This window comes from Capricornis sumatraensis, chromosome X (genome assembly GCF_032405125.1).
Source record: "Capricornis sumatraensis isolate serow.1 chromosome X, serow.2, whole genome shotgun sequence".
In the NCBI taxonomy this organism is placed as follows: domain Eukaryota; kingdom Metazoa; phylum Chordata; class Mammalia; order Artiodactyla; family Bovidae; genus Capricornis; species Capricornis sumatraensis.
This window is the reverse complement of record NC_091092.1, coordinates 105488175-105507941: the sequence shown is the minus strand read 5'-3', so window position 1 is coordinate 105507941 and position 19767 is coordinate 105488175. Positions and strand designations below refer to the sequence as shown.

The window sequence follows — 19767 nt, the reverse complement described above, 5'->3', positions numbered from 1 at the left end:
TTTTTTTAAACTTATGTGCTTTGACATCACCTTTGGCTAATATTTTCATCATATTATGCTTTGCAGGCAGCTGCAAATGGGTGCTAAGGTAGAGACTCAAGCAGTATTTCCTGGACTTCCTGGGGAGAAGTGCTGTCCCAGGCTTGGTCTAGAGCTGATTAAGTTTGACCGTGTGGATACAGACTTGCAGGAGCTTACACCAGGCCTCTATCCCTTTCTGGAATGAAGTTTCCTTCCTCTGGGGTTTACACATCCAGTCTGTGTGTGCTAACATTTTAAAATGAGAAAAATCTAACCCTGAAATGAAGTACAAAACAGCAGACTATCTCCAGTATTTTCTTCTAACTATAATTTTTGAGCCGATTTTAAATGTTTCAGTTCTCTCTTTGCTGATGGCTCCTGGTAAGCCACGAAGTTAAGAGATTTCAAGATCACAGGTAAATGAGAAGCATTTGGGGGTATGTTTGCTTAGTACTGCCAAGCTGTGGATATTTCTTCTATAATCAGAAGTCCTTACAATAAATTCTGAAAAAATCCATAGATGCCTACCACTCCAAGACTTGGAACCTATTGGTTTCTATGACTACTAGAAGTGATGTATATTTCTCCCTCCCCTCTATTTCTGCCTTTCTTTTCCAACTGTAATAAGAAAGACCACCCACAAGCAAACTCCAAAATGTACTTAGTGTTTTAAAGCTCAAAGAAGCACTTTGTATAGTCCACAAAGGCCTTCCACAGTGTTAGATCTTGAAAGTCATCTGTGGCCTTACCTCTTGGTCTTTGTCCTCTTTTCCCCGCCCTCTATCCCTAACTCCCCCACTGCCTCACTTCCTCTAAGTTCCCCTTCTAGACTGCCACGCTTCTGTGCTCCTCTAGTTCCAACTTCTCCTGCCAACTGGTCCCCTTCACTGCCCTTTTGTCACCATCTCACAGGTCAAACTGAAATCCTGGACTGAGAACTGGGCTCCAGAGAGAGCAAATGAAATCCCCATCGGGGCAGAAGGGTGATGAGGTGAGAAGAATACAGGAGACCCAGAGGGAGGTGATGAAAACGGTGAGCTAGTAGTGTATGGTGGCTACTGGGCAAAGTCAAGAGGATTGGGCTCATATTATCGAACTCTATCATCTCCTAGTAATTCAAAACACTTTTCAGGGACTCAGGTTCCTAACCTACACAAGTAAGGAATCTGATGAAATTATTTTAAAAGTCCCACCTATTGCATTGGACAAAACGTTCGTTTGGGTTTTTCCCTAAGATGGTACAGAAAAACTTGAACGAACTTTTTGGGCAACCCAGTACGATGTTTATTTTTATTCTGATCAAATTTTATACCAGTTTGAAAATGTCCAAAAAAAGTCCCATCTAGCTTTGCAGTTGTATGATTCAAATTCAAATTATGCCTCTCTGCCCTCCTACCCATCTCATACCCATGCCTACCTCCTTACTCCTTCTGACTGATAACTTTGGGTAGTCTCTCGTAATCCTTCCAGCTAAAGGCAAATCCGTTTACATTATGGGTCCCAATCATAATTCCACAGATTTACAACCTGGAAGGGCATCCAATTCTCTACTCATTTTTTCACTCGAGTGTTGAAAAACACTCACATCCTCCAGCCTCTGGACTTTGATGTGAGGTTAGGAAATACAGGGTCTTAGAATAAACTAATGTCAGGCAGCAGACCCACAATGTTTAGCACACATATTATGGTTGTCTTTTCCACAACTGTGCCCAGGACAAATATTTAAGGCTAGCAGGTACATTACAGAATGATGGGCATATACATGTATCACAAATTCACATACTTCAGTACAACCAGGCCATTAGCAGTTTTCTTTTTTTAAAATTAAGATATTCTGAGCCTTCACACAGCTAAAAAACAGTGCTGGCTACCTATCCAAAAGCTGTGCTGTTGTCAACATGTAGGGGAAAGATCTTGTTTTTATTTTTTTTCAAAAGGAATTTCTTTTGGATTACTTCCCAAGACAAATCTTTGGAAGGTATTTTGACATTTTAACAGCCCTGCAGTGACAGTAATGAAAAAGTCACTGAGTGACTTGAATTTAAAGTGCATGCAAACACCATGAAGTACGCGTGTATTAAATGATTCACTTTGCTGCACAGTGGAAAACAAATAAACATCATAAATTAACTATGCTCCAATAAAAATTAATTTTAGAAAATAATTTTAAAAATAAATGTTTAAAAAAGTGAATTAGCAAAATGTTTAAAATAGAGATTTACAGAAAGGACGCTCTTATGCCGCTTCAATTAAGACAGTTTATTTAGGAAGAAACCTAAAATTGATTCTTCTGGAAAGCTTTTCATCTCCCTGGGCCATTGTGGAGTTCCTGGGGGTAAGCAGTATCATGTAGCAGACTGAGGAACCACTAGTAAACTCTGGATGTTGAGCTAAAAGATCTGGAGTTTAGACCCAAACATAATGTTTGCTAACTGTGTGAGTCTGGGCAAGTCACCTCCCCTCTCTAATCTGCGGTTCCTTCATCTGTAAATAAGTAACAACATCATATCTCTACATGTCTTCCTCCTCCCCTCCATTAGTGTGAAGACAGAATGGCATTCCAGGTAAAAGAGTCAAAAGCAAGGGTTGCCACATTAAGTGTTGGTTACATTTCACATCTTCTTTCTTTTATAAATTATGATTTATATCATAAATTTAATTCCAATAACACTGAGTACATACTCTGTGCCAGACACTGTGTAGGGGCCTGAGGATCTACAACTAATCCCCTGGTGAATAATGGTTTGCCTCTAAGTTTTAGAATTTAAAAATAACTGACAATGAAAACAATTCCCTAAGAAGTATATATTCTTAAACATTTTAGGTGAACTCTAGGGCAGGCACATATTTTGGCCATCTGGTCTACCTTCCATACATCCAATGCTGTGAAGGGAGGATGAACACTAGGAACAACGATCCAAGGGCACTACATAATGCCTCTTGTACATGTGAAGGGTCACATGGGCACACATGTGTTTTAGGAAGATTTTTTTTTTAACTCTCAATCAATTAAGTGTTACGAATAGGAAAATCACCTTACTCCAAACAACTCATTAACAAATCTGTGCTTTGCTTGATTGGTTAATTCCTGAGGCAATAATACAGGAGCTATGCATAGGAATGAGTATTTGTACTCACAGGTCATAAGCAAACATGGAATATGGTGGGAAACACAGCTGGACATAGGTACCAGCCATTATGTTAGAAAGGTTGTTCACTTGTGTAGAAAACAACTGAAGGACTTTCTCCAACCAAAGAATGGCCAGTACTACCCTGATCTTCCTGTAAGTCAGATACATCATGACAGATCAGGGGAGTGCTCTTGCCAAAATATAGACAAATTTCCTGGACAAAAAGCCATTTTATTCAAATTATTTCTCAAATGTAAAAGGAACTGGATTCAGCAAGGAATAATCTAAATTTACCTTCACTTTTCTCAGGACTCCTTAAGTTTCAGAGAAACAACTCACCAGTAGAAAATATTTATGGACATACTTACCTGAGCCTGCATAGAAGGTTCTTGATTAGGCTTTTTATACCTGCTGGAAGGGGTGGATTGCTGAAAATGTGTAGAGATGGAATTCTTTATCATTAAAGTTTCATTGGTCAACACACTTTACTCATCATTTCAGGAGCCAAGCCACACTCAGAAAGAGCACAATGAAATGAGCTTATGAAAATCAAGTTTTCTCATTCCCCATTCATCTCAGTACATTAGCAGCACTGGGTCCAGATTTGACCTTGGAAGGTTTACTCAGGATGAGTCTGGCTGTAATGTATGAATTAGGTAGAACTCAGGGCTTGATTTTCACTTTCATCAGCTAGAGCTTGGCTTTGCAGAAGTAAGGATAGTAAAGAAATTGATGAGAATAAAATGACCACTGGGGTGCTGAAGGGTAGCACTTCAGAGATTTTCAAATGCTTTTAGTTTTCTTTTTTTTTTTTTCTGTATTTTCTTTCAAATGGGAGCATATGCATGTTACTTTTTAAACATTTTCTTTTCTGGACAGGCAATTACAAGTGAAAATGTTTTGTCTGGTCACTTTATTATAATCGGTTCTGCAGGGCAAGAGGGAAAGTTCTCCTGGCATCAGCAGGTCTTCATTAGCACATAAGCAAAGCATTCACCTTTATATTTAGCGTCTGAATACACGACTTCATCATCTTCTAGCGGTGAATCTCCAGATCCTACAATAAAAAAGAACAGAAACTGCAGCAAGAAAAGCCACATGATATGGACGAATATTTTGAAGCACTGCTTTGGCACAGTCCATGCAAGAGGGGCTATTAGAACGCAGAGCAAGAGTGAAAGCTTCTGTGGCCATTCACAAAGGGACAGGGGACCGCTCAGAGTGAACCCGGCTGGACTGAGATTGCCAGAGCCCATCAAAATGAGCCTCCAATGGTTTGGGAATCACCATGTGTCCACTGGAATTCTGGACTCGGGATTGAGAGCAAGTCAACTTCACTCTGAGAAGACGCCAATGAATATGAATCTCATGCCAGCAGAGACGCAGTAAAACGTGTGTGACTCAGGCACAGCCCAGAGTTTCTCCAGCAGTCAAAGAAAACCTGGTAGAACTGGGTGTTTATTAAAAGAACTGGGTGTTATTTTATTTTATTTATAAAAATAATCTGAAAATAAGTCCATCCTGTGAAACAAACTTGGGTGGAGGATAAGGAGGCAAATCAAATGTCTTAGTTCTAAGCTGCCTTAGTCTATTTGTAGGAAATGAGGGCTGAAATTGATGACATGTATGTTTGTTCGAAACCTCTCACCCAGGCATGGCTAAAGTCAAATTTCTTGATGAGTCCTGCTACCCTTGAAAACCACAACCTCAGAGAGAAAGTCTGTGTTTAATTTAAAACTTTAAACTCACTTGGAACTTGGAACTGAATCATTTTTCAAATGTTAACTGTTGAATTCCAGTGAATGGTGACTCTTAACCTTTAGAGCAGCACCAGGCCCCAAACTTCAAAGCAATAATCTCGAATTTAGAGATCTCTCCCTCTCGCCTTTCTCTTCTGATCACTGACTGTTGAATTAGCAACACCCTGATTACACATTTACCAGCAGGGACTGCAACCATCATAGGTAAGAACATTCTCTTTTATGAGTATTCAAAGCTCCAAACAGGAAAAGAGAATTGAGTAATGGTCCTGCTCTTCTTGTATCCTGGATGAGAGATGGTGAGTGGAAATTAAAAGTGATGAAGGCATGTAAGAATTAAAGATTTTAAAATAAAAAAAAATAAAACCCCATCAGAAACAAAAAACAAAAAAAAATAAAAAAATAAAAGTGATGAAGGCCAGACCATGTCCATTTGGAAAGGACTTTCCCAATGAGAGAAGCCCAGTTCTGCTTCAGGTTTCTTTACCTGGTCTCTGACCACCCAGACAGGTATAAAATTACATAAACTGGTCCTTATTCTATATCAAAAAATGAACACGAAACTCTTCAGGAAAGCAATCTAGCAATGAATTAGAAGCCTATATTCAAATCCCTTGATCCAGTGATTCCCCTTCTGGGAATCTATCCCAAAGAAATAATATTAAATATAGAAAAAGAATTTGCATTTGTTGTATACCTGAAACTAACACAACACTGTAAATCAACTACACTCCAATTTTAAAAAATTAAAAGAATTTACAAAGATTTCTTTGCAACATCATTTAAAATAGAAAAAGACTACAAAAACTGACCAAACAGTCAATATTATGGTTAAATAAACCAAAGTACATTTACTGGATATAATATAATGTAGTCATCAAAATGTTTATAAAGGGTTAAATAGAAAAGGCTTATTAAGTGAAAAATGTGCTGTAACAAAATTATATAAATGGTATGATTTATAATAATGTAAAACAAATTCAAAATAAACAAGGCATGGAAAAGAGTCTTTGATCACTGGATGCTCTTCTTTCTTCTCTTCTAAATGTTCCATTATAAACATATGTTACTTTCATAATGGAAAATAAATTTTATTTATTATTCACTTAATGCAAAGAAGTGTAGTTTCCAAAATATGTTTTGAATGGATCAGAAGCTTTTAAGAACTTACTGTCCCTCCCCTCCTACCCTGCCCCCTTCCCCCAGAATCAGAGTTGAACTGGACGTCCTCCAGAACTGGTGAATTCTCCAACTCCATATGGCACATTTCTCAGCGTTGCGAGATATGTCTCATATTAAGAGCAGTTCCCTCTTTCCAAGTCACCCTGGCCTCCATATAATCTGTCTAGGCAGGAAGAGGATCTGGACTGATTCCTGGCTCTAAGCAGAAAAGACAACTGCCGCAGGTTGGGCTCTTTGGGAGGTATACTACCTTACAAGATGGAGTTTAGTACATGCAGTGTTTATTAGGGATCCTTATCTCTGAAAGGGATAAGAAGGAAGTATGTTTGGAAAGAGGGAGAAGTCAAGCTTTAAAGCCAGCCCAGTGACAGCTTCTGTGCATGCATGCGTGCTAAGTCACTTCAGCTGTGTCCAACTCTTTGTGACCCCATGGACTGTAGCCCTCCAGCTTCCTCTGTCCATGGGATTCTTCAGGCAAGAATACTGGAGTGGGTTGCCATGCCCTCCTCTAGGGAATCTTCCCAACCCAGGGATTGTACCCAGGTCTCCTGTGGCTCCCGCATTGCAGGCAGTTTCTTTACCACTGAGCCACTGGGAAAGCCTGACAGCTTCTGATGTTGGACTAAAATGGCTGGACCCTAATATCCCAATTTCCATCCACCATTGGATATGGCCCACCTCAAGGACATGAACTTGGGTGAAGCACTCCCAACAGCTGAGGCAAGCTCTTAAGGAACAGAAAGCTGACGGGTGTCTGAGAACAGCATTACCCCCAGCTGAGACAATCAGTCCTTTTGAAGGCACATCTGATCAATGCATCTCCGTGACCACCACAAAAACACTCACAGAGAATCAACTGGAGATGTGTTAACTCAAAGAAGGGACCCTCCATAGAGATGAGATGGGACTGAGACCTATTGGAGAGATAGGGCACCTAGGGTGCACAGCTCCACTTTAACAGGACAGCAGCATTCTAAGACAGAGTCATCACATGTTGTTTAATATAGTGGAAAATTAAACATCTAACAATAGGGGCATGAGCAAACTATCTTATATCAACAAACTATTTTATAGCCACTAATCAAGTCTGGAAAATATGTGTGAAATATAACTAAGCAGGAAAGCAGATACTGCAAACTATATACAGGATGAAGTATGAAACTGAACACACACACAGACACAGACACACACAGACACACAGACACACACACACACAGACACACACACAGACACACACAGACACACACAGACACACACAGACACACAAACACACGGCTTTCCAGGTGGCGCTAGTGGTAAAGAACCTGCCTGCCAGTGCAGGAGATGTAAGTGCAGGTTTGATCCTGGAAGAGGGCACAGCAACCCAGTCCAGTATTCTTGCCTGGAGAATCCCCATGGACAGAGGAGCTTGGTGGGCTAGAGTCCATAGGGTTGCACAGACTCAGACACAACTGAGGTGACTTAGCATACACATATGTGTATATATATATATAATATATATATATAAAATGACATTATATATTCTATATATATCATATAGAATATGTCACATATTTTATATGTTACATACATATGTTAAATTTGTTATATGACACATACCTATGTCAAATTTGTAATATGATAAAGTAGGGGAAAGGTCAATAAATATGCTGAGATTAATTGGCTATAAATCATATACAAAGAAAAACAAAAACTAAGAATCCTATCTTATGCCAAATCAAAAATAATTTCCAGACAGTTTATAGACCTAAATTTGAAAGCCAAAAATTTGAGGAAAATGAGGAATATCTGCATAAACATGAGGTAGGAAAAGCTATCAAACAAAACTCACAAGCCATAACCCATAAAGAAAAATATGGCTACATTTCACTACACTAAAATATAAAACTCCTATGCAATAAAAGATACATAAATAAAGTTTAAAGACAAGACCCAGTCTGGGAAAAAATATTTGGAATGTATATAATGCAGAATTATTATCCAGGATATATAAAGAAGATAGACCAATGAAAAAAATGACAAAAATGATTAGAAGTTTTGTAGAAAAAAAAATGACCTGAATTTGAAGCAAATACCATAGAATGTTAATATAAAAAAATCTTCAAGCTCACTGGTATTCGGGATAATATATATATCAAGATACCAATTTATACTCAGGAGATTGGCGACAATTTAACTGTCAAGGCTTTCATGAAACAGACACTCTCAAGTTCCATTAGTAGAAATACAATTGTACAAGTAGGCTGGAAAAACTTTGCACTTCATTTGAAACTATCCTTCAAATCAGCCCTTCCATTTCTAGACATACGCCTCAGGAATTTTGGCATAAGGCAGGAGTAGCCATGTGCTAGAAGGTTCCCTGCAGCATTGCCATTAGTAAAAACAGATGTATACAACCATTCCTAGAAATAGATGGAGGTGTATTATTCATATGATAAGAAGCTGTAAAAGTTCAAATAAGTGAACTTGATCTACACAAAACAAGATGAAATCTCAAAACAATGTATGGTAAAAAAAAAAAAAGCAAGTTGCATGATAAATACAGCATGAAATTAAGTATACAAAATTTTTAAATGCAGAATATAATATACATTCTAGAGATGTGTGCTAAAATGGATTGGAAAGATATACATCAACTTTATATTAATGGCTTCCTCTGGGCAGGAAGGAAGGAGAAGGAAGCCAAATGCATACATGAGGAGCCACTGATGTCTCAGTTCTTATAAAATAGCTGAAGTCAATGTGGGAAAATATTAACATCAGTTGAATATAGATGGTGAATACTTTGCTTATATTTGAAATATTTTGCCATGTTTTAAAAGGAAGGAGAGAGAAAAGGAGGGAGAAAAGAAAGAAATGAGAGAAATGGAAAAGGGGGCTGAAAGAATACACCATATACCTCCATGTTGGGGCAGCAGAATTAGAATGAAAATTTCCATCCTTTTTTTTTTGTCATTGAGCATATCATTATGTAAAAATTTTAAATATATATATATATGCATGTATATATATGATAACTCTTAAAGACAAAAAAATGGTGGCCTGTGGGATCCAATATGTATGATTAATTTCGTGCTGAATGGGTTCAGCTGTGTCTGACTCTTTGCAACCTTATGAATCATAGACCGACCGCCAGGCTCCTCTGTCCATGGGATTCTCCAGGCAAGAATATTGGAGTTGCGTTGCCATTCTCTTCTCCAGGGATCTCCCAACCCAGGGACTGAACCCATATCTCATGTCTTCTGCACTGGCAGGCGGGTTCTTTACCACTAGCACCACCTTTCACATTACTGCAAGTCCTCACACTCCAAAGCCTTATTATACATCTAAAAGGATGGCTACACAAACAAGTTCAGGGCCAACTGCCAGAAACTGGACTTTTCTACTCTGGGTTCTAAGTTTTCTCCATTTGCCTTCACCTGCACACATAACTCCCACAGTGAGCCTTGACCCTGCCTCCAGGGGTATCAGATTTAAACCACATGTATTGTTAAACCACACATTCAACTTAAGATGACAAGCTCAACTCTGGAGTCATTTGAAAAGTGGTAGATGTTTGCCTAGAGAAAGGAGCCCTCTAGGTTACACCATGAGATAAGTCTTTATAATGAGCTAAAAGGAGATATAAGGATGGTTTGCATCATCACCCACAAGAAAGCAGTCTCCCTGTCACAGTAAAGCAGCTCTTCTGTTCATTGGTTTCTTTGGATAGCTACTCAAACCCAAAACCAGGCATTCTCACTACTGATTTTACTTAGAGACTGCAAGGCAGACAGTTCAGATCTCAGTTCAGAATCCTGGCAGAGATTACTTTGATTAGTAACTCACTTATAATGGTACATCCACCTCCATTTAGACTGTGCATACATGCTCAGTCCTGTCCAACTCTTTGTGACCCCATGGACTGTAGCTCGCCAGGCTTCTCTGTCCATTGGATTTCCCAGGCAAGAATACTCTAGTGGGTTGCCATGTCCTCCTCCAGGGGATCTTCCCGACCCAGGGATAAAACTTACTTCTCCTGTGCCCCCTGCACTGGCAGGCAAATTCTTTACTACAGTGCCACCTGGGAAGCCCCATTTAGATTACAACCCACTAATTAATCTCTTTCTACCTTGAACCATGATGACTATAAGTCAGAAATTCCTCTTTGCCAATAGATGTTGCAGAGATAGGCATGAAAGCTAGCACTGGCAGATGACAACCACAAAGAAGCCTGCTTAAGGAGAACAAAGTTTATGGGAAAGACTTTCTCCCTGATAAAAGAGAGAAGTGCACAGAGAGATTATTTTGCCCTCGTTTCTCTTTTCCTTCTTTGGGAGTGATTGTGTAAGGATAAATACCTAAAGCTATAGCAGCCACTTTGTAATCATAAGGTAAGATGTCTCAGGACTAAAGATTTTCAGCTGAGGATGGTACAGTGGAAGGATAAAAAGAATCTGGGGTCTGTGATGACTATATTGGCCTATTAAATCAACCCTAGACATCTTACCTCCATACTTCGTGTTTGTTGTTGTTTAGTTGCTCAGTTGTATCCGACTCTTTGCAATCCCATAGACTGTAGCATGCCAGGCTCCTCTGTCCATGAGATTTTCTAAACAAGAATACTTGAGTAGGTTGCCATTCCCTACTTTTTGCTAGGTCAATACTAAATGCCCTTTCAATTTAAACTGCTATGAATAGCATTGTTTGTCACTTGCAAGCTGAATGCATCCAAACTGATTCACAAATGAACAGGGAATTTAATGCCTATTATTGATAAGAGATCAGAGAAAACAAAATAAATGGATATTCCCCCAAATTCCCAGTTTATATTCAGCCTAAACTCATATATCAACTTCTATAAAAAATGATGACCAGTCTGCAAAATGGTTGTCATGAAGGATATAGTAAGATCAAAGTGAAAGTCACTTAGTTGTATCCAACTCTTTGCAACCCCATGGACTATACAGTCCATGGAATTCTCCAGGCCAGAATACTGGAGTGGGTAGCCATTCCCTTCTCCAGGGGATCTTCCCAACCCAGGGATCGAACCCAGGTCTCCCACATTGCAGGTGGCTTCTTTACCAGCTGAGCCACAAGGGAAGCCCAAGAATACTGGAGTGGGTAGCCTATCCCTTCTCCAGTGGCTCTTCCTGATCCAGGAATCAAACCAGGGTCTCCTGCATTTCAGGCATATTCTTTACACTGAGCTATCAGGGAAGCCCCCTGACTAATTATGTTCAGAAGATCATACTAAACCTTACTAAAATAGCAAAGGAGATTCACACATATTAGAAAAAGATTTTCCACTGGGTTAAAATAGAAAGGAATAAAGAGAGAGAGAGAGAGAGGTTGGCAGGGAAAGAGAGAGGGAGGTTGCCTAGCAAACTCTTCTTTATTTACAAAAGGCTGTTCCCTTTAGAATTCTGGTTAATTGAGGTTTTATTATGGCAACTATTAATAAGTCCTCATATGGTTCAGATGACCACTCTTTGGAAAAAATGCTTCAGTGCTTCTTCCACACAAATACAAATTCTACACTGGCTTAGAAATCAGAAACTCGGTGCTATGTCAGATTCTGTCCCTTAGCCATACCTGGAGCCAATTCTATTTATAATTCTGCTCTTCTTGCAGAAACTTCATCTAAATTAACAGATTTGCAAAGAACTAGTCACTCCTTTTTTCCGAAGTTCAAAGAAGGGTCTTCCTGGCCTGTTAGGTATTTAATATCATTGAGTCAACAAACCCATTTTTAAGAAATATCTATTATACGTATTAGAATTACACCAGGAATTTAGATTTAAAAGGCTACTAGAGTGCTCATCACCCTAAAATTCTTTTCATTGTGACAGTGGGGAATACAGGGAGCATTCAAGACCAATGGAAGAAGTGGCCAATCTGCTAAACCATATTCCTTTATTGACTGTGATACATGATGCAAGTTAACAGATTTGCTGGTTCTGTGTTAAAGTTTTAGTTCAAAGGGTTGGGTTTATTTTTTTAACTTATTTTGATGATAGCTATATATTCTTAATGTTTTGTCAGAAATTTTTGTTTTCTCATCTTTATTCTAAATATAATTTTATTATCAGAAGTCATAATATTTAATAGTAAATATAAATTTCATCAATTGTATGCTGAAAGTCAATGGGAAAATCAAATTCAGTTTGCAGTAGATTCTTAACCTGAGTCCCTGGCCTCCTAGAGGATCAATGGAAGGGCTTTGAGGGAATCCATGAACCTCTTGAAATTGGACATACTGTCTGGTACACGAATATACTTTCTGGGGAAAAGTTGCTAACTTTTAGTTGATTTAATAAGGTTCTATAATCCAAAAACTTATGAAGAACCATGGTTTCCCATTATTCTTTATTATGAAGCACATTAGAGTATTTAATAAGGAAATAAGTAGTATCTCCTTGATATCTGAATCTTTTTAGTATGCCAGAGAAATATATGTACAACAAGGATAAATGCTTAGCTTTATCAGACCTTATTTTTTCCCCCTAGATTATTGCTGTCCAATGGAACTTTCTACAATGATATACATGTTCTATATCTATGCTTACAATAGGGTAACCACTAGCCACATGTGATCATTAAGCACTTGAAATATGGCTAGTACAACTGGGGAATAATATTTAAAATTTCATTTAGTTTTAATTAATTTAAATTTACATAGCCTTGTGACTAGTGGCTGCCATACTAGACATCATAGGTCAAGATTTAATTTAAAAATATCTACTCTGTGGATATAAATCATGTCTCTAAATGGCTCAGTCATGAGACCCATGTCTAATTTGCCTTGTATACCTAGCAATATGATTCAGAATTGGTAGTCAACAAATGTTGGAAGAAGAGAGAAAAAGCTGCTTCATGTTTCTTACAACACATAAACCATGTGCCATTATGCTTGTATGTCTGGAATGGTTTTATCCCACTCAGTACAGCTTCAGGATATCAGTTTAAATGGTGATGATACTGGAGATTTGGAAGTTTAGAAAAAGATATTTTGCACTATTGGAAGCCATAGGGTATTCATTTACGGGAACCAGATGATCTAGTTCTAGCAAATGATTTGCCAAAGGGGCTACACCGCAACTGTAGTAAAGCCAAAAGGACACGTGAATGGCTTCAAACAAAGATCAAATCCAGGGTACTGCCAGGAAAACAGTGTACAGATAAAGCCAAGGATATGACCGTCAAATCCTTTGTTAGGTCAAGGTGGTGCTTCAGAGTACTTTCAGTCATACAACATGCCCTTTAGTAAAGATGTATCTCACAGATCCTCTCAATTAAACGAGAGTTTATGAGACTTGTGGATGTGGCTTTTGCTAATGGAGTGATCTCCAAGAAGATTCACAGGAGACTCACAAAGTGGGTTTTTAAAAATTAATTTATTTAACTGGAGGCTAATGACTTTACAATATTGTAGTGGTTTGCTATACATTGACATGAATCAGCCATGGGTATACATGTATCCCCCATCCTGAACCCCCCTCCCACCTCCCTTCCCATCTCATCCCTCAGGGTCATCCCAGTACACTGGCCCTGAGCGCCCTGTCTCATGCATTGAACCTGGACTGGCGATCTATTTCACATACAGTTATATACATGTTTCAATGCTATTCTTTCAAATCATCCCACTCTTGCCTTCTCCCAGAGTCCAAAAGTCTGTTCTTCATACCTGTGTCTCTTTTGGTGTCTTGCATATAGGGTCATCATTGCCATCTTTATAAATTCCATATATATGTGTTAATATACTGTACTGGTATTTTTCTTTCTGACTTACTTCACTGTGTATAATAGGCTCCAGTTTTATCCACCTCATTAGAACTGATTCAAATGAATTCTTTTTTAATAGCTGGGTAGTATTCCATTGTGTATATATACCACAGCTTTATCCATTCATCTGCTGATGGACATCTAGGTTGCTTCCATGTCCTGGCTATTATAAACAGTGCTGCAATGAACATTGGGGTACACGTGTCTCTTTCAATTCTGGTTTCCTCAGTGTGTATGCCCAGTAGTGGGATTGCTGGGTGGTATGGCAGTTCTATTACCAGTTTTTTAAGGAATCTCCACACTGTTCTCCATAGTGGCTGTACTAGTTCGCATTCCCACCAACAGTGTAAGAGGGTTCCCTTTTCTTCCCACCCTCTTTAGCATTTATTATTTGTATACTTTTTGATAGCAGCCATTCTGACTGGTGTGAGATGGTACCTCATTGTGGTTCTGATTTGCATTTGTCTGAGTGATGTTGAGCATCTTTTCATGTGTTTGTTAGCCATCTGTATGTCTTCTTTGGAGAAATGTCTGTTTAGGTCTTTGGCCCATGTTTTGATTGGGTCATTTATTTTTCTGGTGTTGGGCTGCAGGAGTTGCTTGTATGTTTTTGAGATTAATTCTTTGTCAGTTGCTTCATTTGCTATTATTTTCTCCCATTCTGAAGGCTCTTTTCACCTTGCTTATAGTTTCCTTCATTGTGCAAAAGCTTTTAAGTTTAATTAGGTCCCATTTGTTTATTTTTGCTTTCATTTCCATTACTCTGGGAGGTGGGTCATAGAGGATCCTGCTGTGATCTATGTCAGAGAGTGTTTTGCCTATGTTTTCCTCTAGGAGTTTTATAGTTTCTGGTCTTACATTTAGATCTTTAATCCATTTTGAATTTATTTTTGTGTATGGTGTTAGAAAGTGTTCTAGTTTCATTCTTTTACAAGTGGCTGACCAGTTTTCCCAGCACCACTAGTGAAAGAGATTGTCTTTTCTCCATTGTATATTCTTGCCTCCCTTGTCAAAGATAAGGTATCCATAGGTGCATGGATTTATCTCTGGGCTTTCTATTTTGTTCCATTGATCTATATTTCTGTCTTTTTGCCAGTACCATACTGTCTTGATGACTGTAGCTATGTAGTATAGTCTGAAGTCAGGCAGGTTGATTCCTCCTGTTCCATTCTTCTTTCTCAAGATTGCTTTGGCTATTTGAGGTCTTTTGTATTTCCATACAAGTTGTGAAATTATTTGTTCTAGTTCTGTGAAAAAGACCATTGGTAGCTTGATAGGGATTACACTGAATCTATAGATTGCTTTGGGCAGTATACTCATTTTCATGATATTGATTCTTCTGATCCATGAACATGGTATATTTCTCCATCTATTTGTGTCATCTTTGACTTCTTTCATCAGTGTTTTATAGTTTTCTATATATAGGTGTTTGTTTCTTTAGGTAGATTTATTCCTAGGTATTTTATTCTTTTTGTTGCAATGGACTCACAAAGTTTTAATGAGTTATATATTCAGAAATATTACCAACATGACAGAGAGATAGAGACATTACAGAATTGAGGAGAGACCTTTGAATTCATAGAATTCTACTTTCAGGAAACAGACACATAGAGCTGCTTAGCTATAAATAGGTGTTACCTTGCATGACAAAGGAAAGACTGCTCAGAGGGTGTAATCAAGAGCCCAGAGAGTAGAGCAGCGAACCCTAAAGAATTCTTTCTAGATTGTGAGGCCTGAACAAAGAACTATCAAAACTTGGCCAGCTAGATTTCAAAAGTTCTATGAAACAGTGACTCCCTTATGCCTCCTATTTGACCCCATTTTTAGCAGGAATCTCTAGAGCAGTTATATTATGCCTATTCAATCACTGTAGATATGTGGGGAGCTGATAACTTACCCCTTTGGCTTTGCAGGTCTACAAATAGAGAAGAACTCTATTCAAGCAGTTACAGTTAAGAAGTACATCTAGGATTTCCCTGGCAGTACAATGGATAAGAATTTGCCTGCCAATGCAGGAGACACAAGTTCAATCCCTGGTCCAAGAAGATTCTATATGTCACAGAGCAACTAAAGCCCATGCGACACAACTGCTGAGCCCTTGTGCCTGGAGCCCATGCCCCACAACAAGAGAAGCCACCACAATAAGAAGCCAATGTACCACAATGAAGCGGAGCCCCTGCTCGCCAAACTAGAGAAAGCCGGCACACAGTACCAAAGCCGGCGCAACCACAAACAAATAATGAATTTTTTTAAAATCACCTCCTTTAGAACCAACAAAAAATGAAAGTAAATCTAAGGGGCTTTGTCTTCCCTGGACCAGATTTAGATGATGAAATTCTGGATTTTGAGCTGATGCTGTGATGGAATAAGACTTTTGGGGACCTTGGGAGGGGGTGAGTGTATTTTACATGTGGGAAGGACATGGATCATTGGGTGCCAGAGGGTAGACTGTGACATGCAGCCTCCAAGTGATCCCTTTCTCCTGGAACTCACTCCTTTGTATAACTCCCTCCTTTAAAATGTGGAATGGAATTATTGACTTTGCTTCTAATGAAAAGAATATAGCATAAGGGATGTCATATCTCTTCTGAGGTTGACTTATAAAAAGACTATGGTTTCCATTTGGACATGCTCTCAGTGTATTTCTTGGGTCATTCATCCCAGGGAATGCTGGCTGCCAAGTCATGATGGAGTCCTATGGGGAAGCCCATGTGGTGAGGAACCAAAGCCTGCCAATAGTCACGTGAATAAGGTTGGAAGAAGATCTACACACATGTCAAGCCTTCAGATGACACACACACACACACACACACACACACGAGCCTTCAGATGAAACCTCAGGCCAAAGCAACAACTTGATTGGAACCTCTTGAGAAAACTTGAGCCAGCTAAGCCATGACCAGATTGCAACCTATACAAATTCTGATATAAGAAGCAGTATTTGGTTTAAAACCCAAAAAAAAGGGGGGGGGTGTGGAAGTACAAACCTGCAGGATTTATGCTCCTGAGCACCTTGTGGTGCTAGATTTTACCTGAGACTGTATCCTTGATTGGGTCTTTTTCCCTTCCCCTCCTCACTGACAGCTTTTCTCTGAGAGCAGTCCCCCTGCAAGTCACAGGCTCTGCTTCTAGGGAACCAAGGTAAGATAGCAGCTGAATCTCCCTAAAACTCAAATATTGCAATTGGCCTCAAACAAACTATTATTCTTGGCTTGTTTTACAAACTCATCATTTGATGGTTCATAGTCACATTTTCTACTTAATTTAGTACATATATATTTTAGGCTTTTACTACCTTAAGTTGTTGGGCTTCCCTGGTAGCTCAGATGGTAAAGAATCCACCTGCAATGCAGGAGACTTGGGTTTGATTCCTTGGTCGGGAAGATTCCCTGGAGAAAAGAATGGCAACCCACTCCAGTGTTCTTGCCTGGAGAATTCCACGGACAAAAGGAGCCTGGCAGGCTACAGTCCATGGGGTCACAAAGAGTCGGACACAACTGAGTCACACACACACACACACACACACACACACACACACACACACACACACACACCCCTTGAGCTGCTATGCATGTAAATGAGGTTCTGATAAAAAAAAGTAAAATAAAATAAGACAAACATATCTGGGCTGGTATGTTTTTGAAGAATTTTTTTAAAGCATTAAGCATGGTTAGGAATCCTAATGCCACCAAAGTTTTGTGTTTTTAAATTCCTATGTCTAAACCATCTTGAATGATTTATGATTTAGAAACAATATATGTATATATACATTCAATTTAATAATACCAGGAAGTCACATACTCTATCCTTTCTAGTAAAATAAACTGCTGTCAAGTTTAGTTTATGAATTCGTATGATCAGATGATAAAATCTGCTTTAGGAAAAAGTGACTCTCAGTTTCAAGATATTACCATAGTTTAGCCTTCAAGGCAGGAAAACCCCTGTGGTTCTCTATGCGTCTCCGTGTCCTAAAGATATTTACAAAATGGGGGTTTACAGAAAGTTCTTTTTACTTCTGTGAAGTATTACTCCTGAGTCTCTCACATTCTGTGGCTCTTATTGACACATACAAGTGTTCAAACATTTTAGAAGACCTGAAGAAGCGTAGACAGAGGGTAGAGTGGTAACCCTTCTCTCCTCCATGGGTAATTTCCAAGAACTTCTTACCCAGAAAGTCCTAATATATCAGGGACCATTGATTGAAGAAGCCCAGGTGTGAGTTTCATGTCTAACTGGTAGGCAAGACTTGCTCTGTTATGTCCAGGAGTTGTGTATAAGTGTGTATTTTTGAAGGAAGGGAGCAGAGGAGAAAATTTAGCTTTTCAAGAGCATTCAACTCCAAGATAAGAGTAAGTACACAGAGGGGCCAGACACTGTAAATTAGAAACTCTTTCTTGGAAGTTTACACTTCTAAATCAGGAGCAGACCAACAGATAAAAGCCCAAGGGTGGGACTTCCCTGGTGGTCCAGTGGCTAAAACTCCACACTCACAGTGCAGGGGGCCTGGGTTTGATCCCTGGTCAGGGAACTAGATCCCACACACCACAACTAAAGATTCCACATGCCACAACAAAGACCCAGCACAGTCAAATAAAAAAATTTTTGAAGCCCAATGGTAAGAAAAGGGGGTGGGGGAAGTACACAGAGAAGATGCTTGTTCTGAGCAGAACAAGGAGAGCCAGAAAGATAGATCTAAATAAACTTTTTGCTAATCACGGGGAATAAGTTGGAGGCAATGTTTATTACTAGTATTTGTCCTGGAGGAGAATGTTCACCAAAATATTCAGATGGGACAAGTCCACGGTCCGTCTCAGACATTCACTTCATGACATCCCCTTTTCCCCTCTCCATCACGATTCAAAACCCCTCACATGTAGCAACAACCAACTAGAGTAGCATGTTTCAAACTTTTGACTCAATTTAATGGGTCATAATTAGTGTTTTTATAGTGAAATAGACTAGAATTGAAAATGTCAGGGTTCATTGCACATATTAAGACTAAATACTACTCTTCAATTATCTAGGTGTGCTGTAGAAGGGTGTCCCCAGTTTGCATGAGACAGATTTTATGTCTCTTGTCCTGGCATGATTATCATTAGCACTCCTCACTTTCAAGTGTTCTGACTGGACAATAAATACTATATTCTCCCAAATAGTAGGTCACAGTATGTATTTCTTCCTATGGGTCTTAGTCAAAATAATTGGAAAAACAGATTCAGAATTTTTAGGAAAACCCATAGGTAATGATAGTCTTGTCTAGTTAATTCTTTCTTCCTTCCCTCCAGATGAAAACAGCTGACCATCCAAGAAAGGCTACTGGGGGCAGTGATGGAAGCCTTTGTTTCGCCCTGATTTGCTCAGGACATGGATGTTCTAGCCCATAAAAAGCCAAGCAGGGACAGAGTTTCCTCATTTGCCCATGGCTATCCTCTCTGGTAGGATGTAATTGAAAGAGCCCTGGGATTAAGTTCTAGCTCCTCCACTCACTGTATGTTCTTAACTGGGGAAGCCAGTGTGTCCTTTCCTCAGCTTCAGTTTTCTCATCTGTGAAACGGAGTGACAGAAGTGGGGAGAAGAGTGCAATATACATTTTTAAATTATGCTTCATCCAAACATTCCTGTAGTCAACCTCTAGTTGGAATCACTTAGTCAAGTAATTTTGCCTGAGTTGAGTAGGGCTGACACGGGTGTAGGGCCTTCTATCGCACATGGCAGTCATGGGTGTAGGCCAAAATGGGCAGGTTGTCCAGTTGAGGCAATTGACATGACCTCCTCCTCCTCCAACTGGTAATAAACAAGGAGCATGGCACATGACTCTTCACTTCACCAGATTCTTTCATTTCCATTGCCTCCCATGAGGGAGATATCATTCAGGGACTAGAATATATAGGTCAGGAGGGCAGCAACCC

The 19767-nt window shown here is 39.2% G+C and overlaps 1 protein-coding gene across 2 annotated transcripts in view; it reads right to left on the bottom strand.

The window, feature by feature from the left end:
- The window catches only part of SRPX (sushi repeat containing protein X-linked), a 185799-nt gene that overhangs the window by 120567 nt on the left and 45465 nt on the right, over nt 1-19767 (bottom strand). For both annotated transcript variants that reach the window (XM_068962767.1, XM_068962768.1), the window contains exon 2: nt 4150-4209. In XM_068962767.1, the coding sequence (XP_068818868.1) occupies nt 4150-4209 (60 nt within the window). The remainder of the gene's footprint in view (nt 1-4149; nt 4210-19767) is intronic.